This window comes from Coturnix japonica, unplaced genomic scaffold (assembly GCF_054131305.1).
Source record: "Coturnix japonica strain WE unplaced genomic scaffold, WE-NBRP24 Scf044, whole genome shotgun sequence".
Lineage (NCBI taxonomy): Eukaryota > Metazoa > Chordata > Aves > Galliformes > Phasianidae > Coturnix > Coturnix japonica.
In genome coordinates, this window is record NW_028188947.1 from 1,870,405 (window position 1) to 1,885,475 (window position 15,071).

Genomic DNA, 15,071 nt, shown 5'->3' on the forward strand with positions numbered 1-15,071 from the left:
AAAATAACATCCTTTAAATCATTTTTCAAAATCTGTGAGAACAAAGTTGGTGAACTCGTAAACCCCTGAGGTAACCGAGTCCACGTTAACTGTTTCCCTTCCCATGTGAAAGCAAAGATCTCTTGGCTTTCCTCAGCAATAGGTATACTAAAGAAAGCTCCCGTCAGATCCATTACAGTATACCACCTGGACCATTCTGGTATTTCAGTTAATATTAGTGAAGGGTCAGGAACTACAGGGTGCAGGGCTTCAACATGTTCATTAATTGCTCTTAAATCTTGTACAAAACGATATTCAGGGTTCCCGTCCTCATCCTTTCTATTTTTAGAAACAGGCAGAATAGGAGTATTATATGGACTAATAATGGGTCTCAATATCCCTTCATCAATAAAATACTGAATTTGTTTCTTTAAACTAGGTAATGCTTCTGTCGCAATCGGGTACTGTTTAATTGAGGGCGGTGGTCCAGCTTTTGTCTTGATTACCACTGGTTTTGCAGATTTCAAAAATCCTATATCCTTACTACTATGACTCCACAAACCGGAGGGTATGTCTTTTAAGTCATCTGGAATTTCAATTTTCTGTTTCTGTTCTCTTTCTACAGCTAGTACATTCCCCAAAAAGTAAAGTTTCATCCCTTTTGAATTCAAATCTAATTTAGTGCCTAGTTCTCGGAGGACATCTCTTCCTAATAGGGATATTGGAGAAGTGGGTGAAATAACAAACTGTGCCCATGTCATCCGTCCTGACAAGGTTACAGGCAGTGGTTTACTCAAGTATTTCTCTTCTACCCCTAAAACTCCCTTGATAGTAACAGTTTCTAGTGATTTTTCAGGCAAATCAAAATTTAACAAACTTAAAGTTGCTCCTGTATCTACTAAGAATGTAACTTCTAGCCCATCTACTTCTGCGATTACATGACCTTCTGGACTCAGAGTAACAGCCATCCTCCTGTTATTGCGAGTGAGTTCGTCGCAAGCCTCCCACTCCTGAATCTATATGAGGCCCAGATGCGTCTGTCACCGGATAACCCTGGGGGGTTAGAAAAGGTCGAGGTCTGAGGGGGCATTCTCGCTGCATATGTCCAAAATCTCCACACCAATAACATACAATTTCTCCACCAATCTGGGGTGGAAATCCTCGTCTCCTTCCCCGATTTCCTCTACCTCTGCCTCTAGCATTTTGCCACCTATTCTGTTGAGCTGACTGAGTAATCGCAGCTGCCAAAAAAGCCATATCTTCTCGTTTTTCCTGCCTCTCACGTTTCCTCTCGGTCTCTCTCTCTCGTTCCTGTCGCTTTCGCTCCTCATCCTTCTCTTTTTGCATTTTCTCCTGTCTCTCCTGATCTCGCCCATTGTATACAAACGTAGCAACAGATAATATTTTTTGCAACCCCTCTGCCTGCCATCCCGGCATATGTTTCTTAAAATACTTATTAATATCGGGTGCAGCCTGTTTTACAAACACACTAATTGCAAGCGGCTCTTGAAAAGTCTGCTCTGTCATACCCCCATACTTAAGTAAAACAGAACGAAGTCTATGCCAATAATCACTGGGATGTTCATCCAACCGTTGCTGACATTCCTGTACTTTGGACCAATTAGTAACCCGCTCGACACACTGGCGTACAGCCTCTAGCAAACCCTGTGTAGCTGTTCTCCAAGCCTGAAGCTCATCCTGTCTAACAATATTCCATTTCGGATCAGCTATGGGCCATACAGGTCTTCCTGGATTAGTATTTGATAACTCTCTATCCTTAGCCATGATCTTCTCTCTCTCTTCTACAGTAAATAATTCCTGTAACAGAGTCTGTATGTCCTCCCAATTAGGTTTATAATCTCTGAAAATACTAGACAACATCTTAGCACATTTTTCCGCATCCTCCCATAAACGCGGCATTTTCTCTTGCCATAGCATCAAATCTCCCGGTTTCCAAGGCTGATGTACTGCTGCTGCTAATAGAGGTGGTACATCAGGGCCGGTATCAGGACCAACCCTCGGATTAGAATGAAATTCAATAGTCATCGGATACTGCCCCACTTCTTTATTATTTCCATCTTTTTCCCGATCAGAATTATACCCACCCTGATGTAATTCATCAAAATATGCTAATAATTCAGTTTTGCTAGTAGCCTTCCCCAACTTAATTTGATTTCTTTTATCAGCCCAATTTATCCACACATATAAATAATCCATTTGATAAGGATTTCTATCTTGGAGTATTCGCCGCATGGTAGCAAGACGTTTATCATCAAACATCCCCTCAGGTGGCCATACTTCGTCGGGACCAGCCCCACGAACCCGGGTTAAGAATGGCCAGTCATCCTGACACAGAGTGATCACTCGCTTCTTTTTTAACCCCACAACACCTTCAATCTTACTCCAGTTACACAAAATTTCCTCTAAGGGTGAACCCTTAATTATAGACGGCGATCCCCCCATAACTATTCTCCAAATAGAAATCCAAGGTCCAGTGAGAATTGCAGCCACTCTGTAATGAGGAAAATAAACCTCAGAAAAATAGAACCCCAAACCCCCCAAAAATAAGAAGCCTCGGGGACTCGAACCCCAAAAATAGGACTCGAACCCTTAAAAGAGTGGATGCACTTCCCCCTGGATATAATAAAAAATTTAGGCACTTACCCCAATCAACGCCTAGAGTCCCATCTGGGGTGCCAAACTGTTGCAGAAAGGAACCAGGTCGAGACTCGAACTCGTGGGTACTCCAGGGTTGATTTTATTAACAAGCTCAGTGCTCAGGTGAAACATGCATACAGAGCTTGGGTCACTCCTAGTGAATGACCCTTAAGCTTTACAAACGTCCTATATTTATATGATTAGGTAAACATTACATCATTTATGTTATTCATTTCTCGTGATTAATCAATACATCTTCAGTCCTTCTTTCTCGTGTTTCATCCTAGGCCCAGGCTTCATGCTTCACGTGTTACTCTTCTTTTGAACTTGTCCAGAAATTCATTATCTTCTTTCATCCGAGCCATCCGGGCTAGACCAGCCCATTCCATCTGTCTTATGGTTAAACTATACATTTTAACTGATTAACTACTAAATAGCAATGTCAGCACTATTATTGTCTACCTCTGCTGTTTCATAACTTCACAATACTCTAACACCCCTACATGGGTCATGGTTCAGGGCTATACAGGGGATACTTGAGTAGCATATTGGTTGAGAAATTTACCATTTTTCCTAACATAAAGAAATATAAAACTTTGCTGCCCTTTCCTTCTCTCTCTGGTGTAGTTCATTTTGTAACAAGTAGAGTTGGCAACAGCGCCGTTCTCAAGCAAAACTATTTTAGAATCCAGCAAGTTACTTCTTTCACTGACTTGGCATGGTTCGGCTATAGAGATGAATATAGCCCGCACAGTGAATGGCTTGTACAATACCTCTTCATCTGCACCACTATGTGAGCTCATCCTGTGCAGCAGGAGAAGAACAGCTGGAAGCTGGAGGTGCTGCAGGCCCAGCTGGAGGGCGAGCGGCTCCACTGCCAGGAGCTGCAGCGCCGCTGGGCTGCCGAGAGATGTGAACTGCAGAAGGCGGCAGAGCGGGAGCGGCAGCTGCTGACCGACCAACTGCGCTGTGCCTGGGAGAAGCAGCAGGCCCAGGAAGAGCAGCAGCTGAAGGAGTGGGAGCAGCGGCAGCGGGCGACGGGGACCCGGCAGCTGCTGCTCTGGAAGGAGGCCGAGCTGCGCGCGACAAAGGAGCTGCTGCAGCGTGATTGCGATGCAGCCCTGCGCCAGGCTCGGGAGCTGCAGCAGCAGCTGGCCAAGGTGCTGAGGAACCCCCCCAGCAGCGAGGCGGCCCATGCCCAGCTGCAGGACGTCCTCAGCAAGCTGCGCTGGGAGACGAATGGTGAGCAGCCCGCCTGCATCCGCCACCTCCAGCATCAGCTGGAGCTGGAGAGGAGGCTCTTCACCTATTACATCGTGGGGAGCTGGGCAGATGTGCTCCGTAACGCAATGTCCTGCTCCCAAGAAAAGGAGGGAGCTCTGCACTGCCACCGTGCAGAGCAGGGCTCCAGTCGACTTGCCGTGAAGGACGCTCACGTCCAGGTAAGATGACACACTGAGAGAGTGGGGATTGTTCAGCCTGGGGAGGGGAGGCTCTGGAGAAACCACAGAGCGGCCCTCCAGTGCCTGAAGGAGAACTGGGGAAAGCTGGAGATGTACTGGTTGTAAGGGAGGGTAGTGATACAACAAAGGACAGTGCCCTGAAAGTAGAAGAGGGGAGATCTGGATGAGATATAAGAAGACAGGACACCATGAGGGGGCAGAGGCGCTGGCACAGGCTGCCCAGAGAGGCTGTGGTTGCCACACGCCTGGCAATGCCCCAGGCCAGGCTGGACGCACCTTTGGGCAACCTGACCTAGTGGAAGTTGTCCCTGCCCTTGGCATGGGCTTGGAACGGGAGAGTCTTGAAGGCCCCTTCCTACACAAACCATTCTGTTATTCTATGATTTTCTGGTTCTAGGTGCCAGAGACAGCCAAGGAAGACCTGGGGATCCCGGGCAGCCGGCCCTCTCCCCGCCGGGGCCCGGCACAGCCCCCCGCCTGCCCTGCGCAGCGGGAGGAAAAGAGGCAGGAGCTGAAGGCACTGCAGGCCCAGCTGGAGGGCGAGCGGCTCCGCTCCCAGGAGCTGCAGCGCCGCTGCGCTGCTGAGAGACGTGAGCGGCAGGAGGCGGCAGAGCGGGAGCGGCAGCTGCTGGCCGACAAACTGCGCTCCAAGTGGGAGCGGGTGCGGGTGTCAAAGCTGCAGCGCCTGCGGGAGCAGAACCTGAGGCAGTGGCAAGCAGAGATCTGCCAACTGCTGCAGGAGAAGGAGGCCCAGCTGCACCAGATGCAGGAGCTGCTGCAGAAGCGGCGCAACGACACCATCCGCCAGGCATGGCAACTGTAGCGGCAGCTGGCGGAGGCGCTGCTGAGGAGCGACAGCAGCAGAGCAGACCACAGAATGCAGCAGGAAGTCCAGCGGCAGCTCTGCTGGAAGTCCCGTGCAGAGCAGGCCGTGGAGAGCAAGCGCCTCCAGTGTGAGCTGCAGGAGCAGAGAAGACGCTTCCTGCAGTACATCCTGGAGCACGTGGAGGGGCAGCCACGCGTCTTCTTCAACAGGGCCAGGGCCTGCCATCGGGCTGTAGCAGAGGTGGGTGTTCAGGCTACAGAACAACAAGAGGCCTGCCCACCTGAGCGCAGGGAGCAGCAGGAGCAGAACACCCATCTGCTGAGTAAGCTGAAGGAGCTGCAGAGACGGTGCAGCCTCCTTGAAGAGAAGAGCAGAAGCTCTCAGCAGATATGGGAGGAGGTGGAGTGGCTCAAGGACAAGATGCGTACGCTCTGCCTCCGTACCCAGCAGCTGCTGGAAATAGTCTGGCAGCTCAAGGAGGCCTCTTCCGCATCCAAAGACACCACAGAGAAGGCAGAGGAGGTCAACCAGCTGCAGGGACAGCATTTGGAAAAGGAGGCTGCAGAGCAACAAGAGGCCTGCCCACCTGAGCACAGAGAGCAGCAGGAGCAGAACACCCATCTGCTGAGTAAGCTGAAGGAGCTGCATAGACAGTGCAGCCTCCTTGGAGAGAAGTGCTGCCTGCTGAGGAGCAGAAGCTCTCAGCAGATGTGGGAGGAGGTCGAGCGGCTCAAGGACAAGATGCGTACGCTCTGCCTCCGTACCCAGCAGCTGCTGGAAATAGTCCAGCACCTCAAGGAGGCCTCTTCCACATCCAAAGAGGCCACAGAGAAGGCAGAGGACATCAACCAGCTGCAGGGACAGCATCTGGAAAAGGAGAATGAGACGGCCAAGGAAGACCCGGGGTTCCCAGGCAGCACAAGCAGCAAGCTGCTGGAGCAGTGCAGCTACCTCCAACAAGCCCTGAGCAACCTGGAGAGTCACTGCCAGGCCCTGAAGGCCCAGAACCACCTGCTGAGAGACCTCCAGCAGGCTGACATCAAGCTTGGAGTGCTCAGCAAGAGTCTGGAGGAAAAATGCACACAGCTCCAGGAGATGGGGAAAAAGCTGAGGCCACACAGAAATCCCAAACAGGAATGCCCCAATCCCCAGGAAAAGCCGGGGGAGTCAAAAGAGTGGCCAGTGGCAGTCTGCATCTACATTTTCGCAGACCATCACCACCAAAACGAAGATTCTTAGCTCGTCACAGCTACAAAATCCTTATGAGGGCCCTAATGAGGACCCAGAAAACGAGCTTCCACTGACACCTGGACAATACGTTTACATCTGTGGAGACATGGATGAGGATGGCTGGTTTCTGGGAGAGCTGACGGATGGCACAAGAGGACTGGTCCCTTCCAATCTGGTGGAAGAAGTTTCAGACGATGACCTGGATATCACCGTGCCTCCAGGGCTTCGTGATCTCCTGCTGGATACCGATGATGAAGAGAGACCAGGCAGCAGGAGCAGGGGCAGAAAGCGATGGTCACCATCCAGAAATCTGTGTCCGTGTGTTGGCTCAGCCTGGGGGATGCCGAGATTCCTCTCCATAAGACAGCAACATCCTATCAAGATTCCACCTTTCTGGATGAAGGCTACCTCATGCTCCACTTGACGTTCAAGTGGAGTGTGGTCCATCAGCAGGAAGGCCTTAAAAATTCATCCCTTGTAAGACTGAGAATTTATTACACTGGACTGGAATAAAACAACAAAAAACAACAAAAACGCCAAAACAACTTTAAAAAATTTGTATATTGTATATTATTTATATATATTATATATTATAATATATGATTATATAATATATATATTATAATATACATAATATACATTATATACATAATATATATAATATAATAAACACAATAATAAATTATATAATATATATTATATATATTATAATATTAAAAAAATTCTAATAAAAATAACCAAACCCAAAAAGTGTGTCCAGTCTTCTTGTTTTTAGACAGTCTGCTTTTGTAAACGTACAAGGAAAGGTAGAGGCTGAGGAAAGCCTCCAAAGTCTTTCTCAAGCGCTCTACCTACAAGTATTAGAATCAAGAGAGAAAGGAATCATCACTGCTTGCCTCTGTTCTTTGGGACACCTGAAGTACCTTGGAAGGCCACACTTCCTGAGCCCTACAGACAGTCTGTCCCAAAGCAGCTGTTTGATCATTTCCATTGGGTGACAATGCATAGTGCTTGCATCGTCTGCAGGCACAGACTCAGATGCAAATCCACATCCTTAACTGTAGGTCCGTACATCCTTTATATACATGCTCTAGCTCCTACTTGAAATTTTCTGTCTGTCCCTATATGTCAGCAGGGCAATTAGCAAGTCTCCTTCACGTCTAGACACCAACTGCCCATACAAGTGCGTGTGATAATGCACGCGGCTGCCGCCAGCACTCTGTGTAAAGAGAAACTGTCAGAGAGCTGCACATCAGGGAGGGGTTCCTTGGTCTCAGCCTCTGCTTGCTTTTCTGGCTGGCTGTGAGGGACGCTCACAACCAGGTGAGACAGTGGAGATCTCTGGGAGATAGGACAGTTACATTCCTTGGAGCCAGATGTGAGTTCTTCATTCTTGAGAGTTGAATTCTCTTCTGGTGACACAGCCGGTGAGACACAGACAGAGGGACGCCAGTGGACTGTTTGTTCTTGCCCACTTGTGTGTATGCACATGGCTGTGAGCAAGGCTGTGCACATCTTCATGCACAAATGAGCGTGCACGGAGCCGTGGACAGTGCTGGGGTTGCACACATGTGAGTGTGCATGGGTGAGTCCATTAGTGCACGCATGTGGGAGGGTGTGCAAGGATGAGGTGGTACGTGTGTGTGTGTGTGTGCAAGGATGGGGTGGTACGTGTGTGTGTGTGTGTGTGTATGTGTGCAGGGATGGGGTGGTACGTGTGTGTGTGTGTGTGTGTGTGCAGGGATGGGGTGGTACGTGTGTGTGTGTGTGTGTGTGAGTGCAGGGATGGGGTGGTATGTGTGTGTGTGTGTGTGTGCAGGGATGGGGTGGTACGTGTGTGTGTGTGTGTGTGTGTGCAGGGATGGGGTGCTACGTGTGTGTGTGTGTGTGTGTGCAGGGATGGGGTGATACATGTGTGTGTGTGTGTGTGCAGGGATGGGGTGGTACGTGTGTGTGTATGTGTGTGTGTGTGCAGGGATGGGGTGGTACGTGTGTGTGTGTGTGTGTGTGTGTGCAAGGAAGGGGTGGTACATGTGTGTGTGTGTGTGTGTGCAGGGATGGGGTGGTACGTGTGTGTGTGTGTGTGTGTGAGTGCAGGGAGAGAGTGGTATGTGTGTGTGTGTGTGTGTGTGTGTGTGAGTGCAGGGAGAGGGTGGTATGTGTGTGTGTGTGTGTGTGTGTGTGTGTGCGCGCAGGGATGGGTTGATACGTGTGTGTGTGTGTGTGTGTGCAGGGATGGGGTGATACATGTGTGTGTGTGTGTGTGCAGGGATGGGGTGGAATGTGTGTGTGTGTGTGTGCAAGGATGGGGTGGTACGTGTGTGTGTGTGAGTGCAGGGATGGGGTGGTACGTGTGTATGTGTGTGTGTGTGTGTGTGTGCAAGGATGGGGTGGTATGTGTGTGTGTGTGTGCAAGGATGGGGTGGTATGTGTGTGTGTGTGTGTGTATGTGTGCAGGGATGGGGTGGTACGTGTGTGTGTGTGTGTGTGTGTGCAGGGATGGGGTGGTACATGTGTGTGTGTGTGTGTGTGAGTGCAGGGATGGGGTGGTATGTGTGTGTGTGTGTGTGTGTGTGTGTGTGTGCAGGGATGGGGTGGTACGTGTGTGTGTGTGTGTGTGTGTGTGTGTGCAGGGATGGGGTGGAACGTGTGTGTGTATGTGTGTGTGTGTGCAGGGATGGAGTGGTACGTGTGTGTGTGTGTGTGTGTGTGCAAGGAAGGGGTGGTACTTGTGTGTGTGTGTGTGTGCAGGGATGGGGTGGTACGTGTGTGTGTGTGTGTGTGTGTGTGTGCAGGGATGGGGTGGAACGTGTGTGTGTGTGTGTGTGTGTGCAGGGATGGGGTGGTACGTGTGTGTGTGTGTGTGTGTGCAGGGATGGGGTGCTACGTGTGTGTGTGTGTGTGTGTGCAAGGATGGGGTGGTATGTGTGTGTGTGTGTGTGTGTGTGTGTGCAGGGATGTGGTGGTCCGTGTGTGTGTGTGTGTGTGTGTGTGCAAGGATGGGGTGGTACGTGTGTGTGTGTGTGTGTGTGTGTGTGTGCAGGGATGGGGTGGAACGTGTGTGTGTGTGTGTGTGAGTGCAGGGATGGGGTGGTATGTGTGTGTGTGTGTGTGTGTGTGTGTGCAGGGATGGGGTGGTACGTGTGTGTGTGTGTGTGTGTGTGTGTGTGCAGGGATGGGGTGGAACGTGTGTGTGTGTGTGTGTGTGTGTGTGTGTGTGCAGGGATGGGGTGGTACGTGTGTGTGTGTGTGTGTGTGTGTGTGCAGGGATGGGGTGGTACGTGTGTGTGTGTGTGTGTGTGTGTGTGTGTGCAGGGATGGGGTGGTGGCCATTTGCACGAGCACAGAGGTGTGCAAAGCGGTGGGCGATTGCTCCGTTGAAGCAAGAAGCAAGCGTGACAGTGCTCCAGTTGTAAGGAAGTGCATTGCTGGAACAGGGCAGAGCTGAGCCTGCAACTGCAGCCTCCTTTGCACAGCCCAGCTCTCAGAGGGTGAGACAGTTGTGCTTCCTGAGCAGCTCAGGGACGTTGTGGACAGAAGCAGCCGAGTCCAAAGTTCCTGGTGTGAAGTGCTCCGAACATCGGGCTCTCTGGGCGAGCTCCCGGCTGACAGCACTGCTCCCCTCTGCCCTCGCCCGGGCCTGCTGGGAGCTGCAGGGCCTGCTGGGAGCTGCAGGCCCCGCAGGAACTACCACTCCCAGGATGCTGTGCGGCAGCACCGGGCGCCGCCATGACAGTGCTGTGTGCAGTGCTGTGCAGGGCTGGGCCTGTGGGCTCAGGGCACCGGGTGCTCCTTCCCTGAGCCTGCCAGGAGGTAAGGCACCGTGAGGGTGGTTTGGGGGAGACCAAAAGACGTAGAGAGGACGTAGGTGGGACATGGAGGTGAGATAGATGGGGCATGAACTGGATCTAGAGAGAGGGGTGAGAAGGCAAGGTGGATATCCGACAGGTGGGGACAGGGGCCTGTACAGGTCAAGGGCCAAGTCCAGCTCTGCAAGCACAGCAACATGTCGGGGACGCCGGGCTGCGGCTGGGGATGGAGCAGAGCAAGATGGAGAAAGGGGGGAACATTCAGGGAGCGAAGAAATCTCCAAGTGGGGCTTTCTCCATAGCTCAGCCTGCAGCGCAGCCACACGACCTAGGCAGGCCTCAGACTGGGATCCTGCTGCTGGGTGCTGCAGGGTGCAGCCTGGCTCAGTCCTCTCTGCACCTGGGGACTGATGGCTGTGTCTGGGATGGCAGTGAGCCTCCTCCACTCCAGGCTGAGCCACTCAGCTCTCCCAGAATTCCAGTCCATCCCCCTTTCTCATCCCTCCATTCCCACGCAGAACTGACTGAGGAGGGGAGGGATGGGTCCAATGGTGGTGGCAGATCTGGGACACTGCCCTTTCTGCTGCCCTTTCACATTGCCCTGAAGGTGGGCCCGGGGGCCTGGGGAGGTGGGCTTTGTAACTGAAGGAGCGGCTGCAGGCAGGCAGAAATATAGCAAAGACATTTAATAATTGAACATAGCAAACAGTCAAGAAATGACAGTATTCCCAACCATTTCCCACCCTAACAATCCTTTCTGATCCCACCCTCTAAAACTCCCACCCCCAATCAACTTCCCTCCCTCTGCCAAAAACCTCCCAGCCCCCTGTTGTAATCCAAGAAGAATGGCAGCAGCCATGGATCAAGAGAAGGACTTGACAGAGCAGCAGCTGTGGAGCAGGATAAAGAGCAAACCGTGTTGGTGGTGGATGCGGCAGGCAGTGCCAGCAGGGCATCCCCTGCTTCAAAGTGCACCTTTCCTCTTTCACCCACCACACATTCTCTCCTGCATTCAGGGTCTGAGGGATTTCTTCCAGTTTTACTCCATATCCGCATGGCCAGTGCGTGATACAGAGCCCAAGTGGAACACCTGCTTGGAAAATGAAATCAACTCTCCCATTCAGTTCTATGAGCGTGCGCCTTCCTCTCAAGTGATGCGTGGTCATATTTGAAAAATCCAAATTAGTTGGATATAAGAGAGGTAATAGCATCATAACCGAGCATTGCTAATACATTCAATGATTATCCCGCAGATTCCAGCACCATTGGTAACATCAGACCCCATTGGATTCACATCCAATCTATTAACATAGTAGAAGCACAAGATAACCTGGATAATGCCTAATAACTCTGGTTCCTGAGACAGTAGTTGGCAAACCTGAAGGCAAAAGGTCAGCGTGCTAGGACAAACAGCCAGACAGCAGTATGGTTAAATATGGCTGCGTCCATCGACTGCCCGAAAAGCCATGCTTTTATAGCAGACAGACGAGGGTGTTTAAAAACCACAGACACCAATTGGAGGAAAGCTACCGCAATAACAACCCCTGGTCAAAGATCCCCCTTGAAAGCCACAAGCTACTCATTCTTTTCCTAGAGGTGTCCTTGGTTCTCATGCTGTTTCTCCCTCCACAGCTGCTGCTCTGTGAAGCCCTTCTCTTGATGCATGGCTGCTGCTCTGTAAAATTCTTCTGGTATTACAACGGCCCCCCAGATTCCCACCCCAATAATTCCTTCCTCCAAATTGCAACACTGAATTTCAGAGTGTAACATTATCAGAGTACAATTTCTCCCCCAGAATTGCCACTGCACCAAGTTCCTTCCTCATCTCCCTTTCTGCTCTTCTCGTCTGCGCGTCTTCCTTACTTTCATCCTGTCCTTTTTCTTCTGGTGATGGATATCTTCAGGCTGGAGGAGCTCTTGTCTTGCTGCAGCCACCCCAGCATCCCTTGCCAGCTGTGCTGTGCCCAAACTCATCCTCGCTGATCCATGCCAGCCGATCATCGATGTCAGCCATGTCCTCCGGGCTGCCTGCGCTTGTTGTCACTGCTGGAACAGCAGTCTGGAAAAGGCAATCTGGAAAAGTAAGTTCTTTGTACTTGAAAACTTCTCAGTTCTTTCTGATCTCGATATACAAAGAAGTTCCAAGTCCCTGTAGCTTTTGTGTTTTCTTTTGCAGAAGGATTCTGTGATTCTGTGTGATTCTGGATGATCTTTGAGATCCTTTTCAACCCAGGCCATTCTATGACTGTACAGTTCCATACTGGAACAAATATAAAATGCTAACTATGTAAAACATGGAGTCAAACCTGTGTGATTTGTCCACACCAGGAGGTGATTAGAAAACAATTTGTAAGCTACAAAGCTGCTTGCTGGAAAGGAAAAGAAAATAAAACTACAAGAATAAGGGAAAACATTTCTTCCTGAAAATAGGAAGAATAATGGACCTGCCATGAAATTTGGGTGAAGCTGCCTGATTTTATGAAGCTATTCACATTATTTTCTTGGTGCTGTGTTTCCCAAATGAGTGGTTTCTGGCTCTGCTTCAGCACCAGTCTGCATGTGAACATCAACTCTATTCACCATCTGGGAAGATTAGGACTTCCCTTCTCCCACCAGCACCACTGAATTACAGTTACTCAGTGGTTAAACAAAGGAATCCTTAAAGAAGGGTTTACAGCTGTCCTGTTATCTGAAGTGCTTGGGGCATTCTGATACTATTAAGCTCTATGTATTAACAAGTTAAAAATTAAAGGTAGGCATCTGATTGTTGTGACAGTTTCTAAGTTATTTGGAAAGCTGTACCACCCAACCACATCTATTTGATGGAGGTGACAAAGCTCAGTTTAATTTCTGACTGCTGTTTAAATTCTGAAGCTCGAGCTGGTTCCTGGAGCAGAAAAAGCTCGGAAGCTGTCCCTCCTACAAGCAGGCACCTCTGAGCAAAATATGACATCTCAGTTTCTGATGGTAAGGTCAGGAGATCTGATACCAGCGTCTAGCTTTCGGCTTCATGCTATGTTAGTGGGACCTTTGGCATCTAGCACTTAATGATCTTGAAGGTTTCTTCCAACCCAAGCCCTCCCATGATCCTATGATTCTGTGATTTCATTCAGGTTTATTAAGATGAGATGAGTTCTCCTAAATGTGCTGTTCTCCATATGATTATAATTGGAGTCTAGATGGGTGACTGAAACCAGACACCAAACTTTCTGATGGCCAAAATGAAATGAAATCAATCCTTTACTGTGTCAGTAGTCTGTAACTAGAGCCCATCAGGTAATTCCCAGCCTCCTGCCTGTATCAGTGGCTGCACACAGTGAAAAAGTCTGATGGGATTTTAACCTGTAAAATGTTCCAAAGCAACCAGAGGGTGAATATATTCACTATGCAAATACCTACAGGGATAAGCTTGTCATGTATGTCCTCAGGAAGCACAGTAGTTAATGGTGGGACTCAGTAGGTCATGCTGAAAGTTGAGTCTGCTGATCTTGAAGGTCTTTTCCAGCCTAAATGACCTTATGCTAATATTTCTGTATTTATTTCTGTTCAGCTCCCAGAAAACCTCCCACCCAGCCCCCAGCTGACCCCGTGGTGAAAAATAAAACAGAAACCTCAGTGACGCTGGCATGGTCCCCTCCGAAGATGCACCTCCCCATTCCAATCCATGGCTACATGTGGAACCCAATAAACTAACTGGCTTCACGTGGGTGAGGTGCCACGAGTCTCATGTCCCCGTCCCAGAGTTCACGGTGAGCAATCTGTCTGAAGAGGCTGATGATCAGTTCCGAGTGTCTGCAGTCAATGCGCATGGACAGAGCCCGTCTCTGGAATTCCCAGGGAGCGTGCACCTTGGTAAGAACAAAAACCCCAATGGAAATGGGTCAGTGTGTGCTGAGCAGCTGTGTTGGCTCCCTAAAGATGTTTCCTTTGACTTTAAGGATAGTAGTGCATTAACACACCAAAGGCTTTCCTTTATTCCTAGTTCTCCTATCTCATATCAACCTCCAGCTACCACTAAAGTGATACAAGTTATGTTTCTGTGACAGAGAGATGAATATCCTTATCTTTTGATATCTCACATGTGCAAGAGGCAGAACTTTCTGTAACAGACCTTAAGCACAGAAGTGCTTCTTCCAGCACTCATGCAAAGGGAGAAGTAGAAATGTACCTATGATTTAATCTTCCATCTCTAAATGAGATACCAGACTTGCATCTAAAGAGCATTAAGACAAACATGTTGTTCTTCCTCAGACCCAGTCCTGGCTGTGAAATCCCCCCTAACAACTGGTGAAGCTGTACCTGGAGGGGATGCCATGTTTACTATTGACCTTACAACAACGTGTTGCGGCACTTGGTACCTCAATGGTAAAGTCTTACAGGAAGGTGAGACCTGCATCATCAAGAGAACCCAAACTACTCACAGCCTAATCATAAAGAACGTCACCAAGAACGATGATGGAGCAGAAGTGAAATTTGTTGCCAAAAATGTTGATGTCAGCACCAAGATGAGAGTGAGAGGTATTTGCTTTGATCCTTCTCCTTTCCTCTTACAGTCAATGCATAGTTGCTGTGATCTGATGATTAGAACTGGGGCTGCAGGCATTCACTGACTGTACCAAATACCTGAAATTGCATCCCATGGACTGACGTGAGTCCTGGTAATGACCTAAACATGATAGCACTGAGTGTAGGGTAAGCCAGTCTACCCAGCTGCTTGGTATCTGAACCAGATTGCTTCATGCCAGCTGATGAATGTCTGCAGTTCACAGCTCTTGGCCAGTGCATTCAGTCAGCAGGTTTACCACTGCATCACCATGGAGCAGTACTTTCAGCTCCAGGTTCAGACAGCCTTTCTGATTGCACTGGAATAGTTTAGAAGTAGGGGAGCAATCATTCCAATAATAACTCTTTCAATCAGATTTGCGTGACCAAATAGAACAAATAAACATTCATGATGGGAGGAGCTGTTTGTCATTGGGTGGAAACCTCTGCAGAAGCATGTTTAGAGCATTCTTAATCAGTAGAAGGAGATGTTTGGTTGATTTTTACTTACTAAATCCTGCAAGAAGACCAAATGAAATATCTTGAATTGCTCAGCACTGACAC

At 49.4% G+C, this 15,071-nt stretch overlaps 1 protein-coding gene across 1 annotated transcript; it reads right to left on the minus strand.

Moving 5' to 3' along the window:
• Nucleotides 1-106: 106 nt before the first annotated feature.
• Nucleotides 107-3,210, minus strand: LOC146752574 (uncharacterized). The gene has a single exon (XM_085531716.1). It carries the CDS (start codon nucleotides 2,440-2,442, stop codon nucleotides 955-957), a length of 1,488 nt encoding a protein of 495 aa, XP_085387842.1. The 5' UTR covers nucleotides 2,443-3,210; the 3' UTR covers nucleotides 107-954.
• Between the last annotated feature and the right edge of the window lie 11,861 nt (nucleotides 3,211-15,071).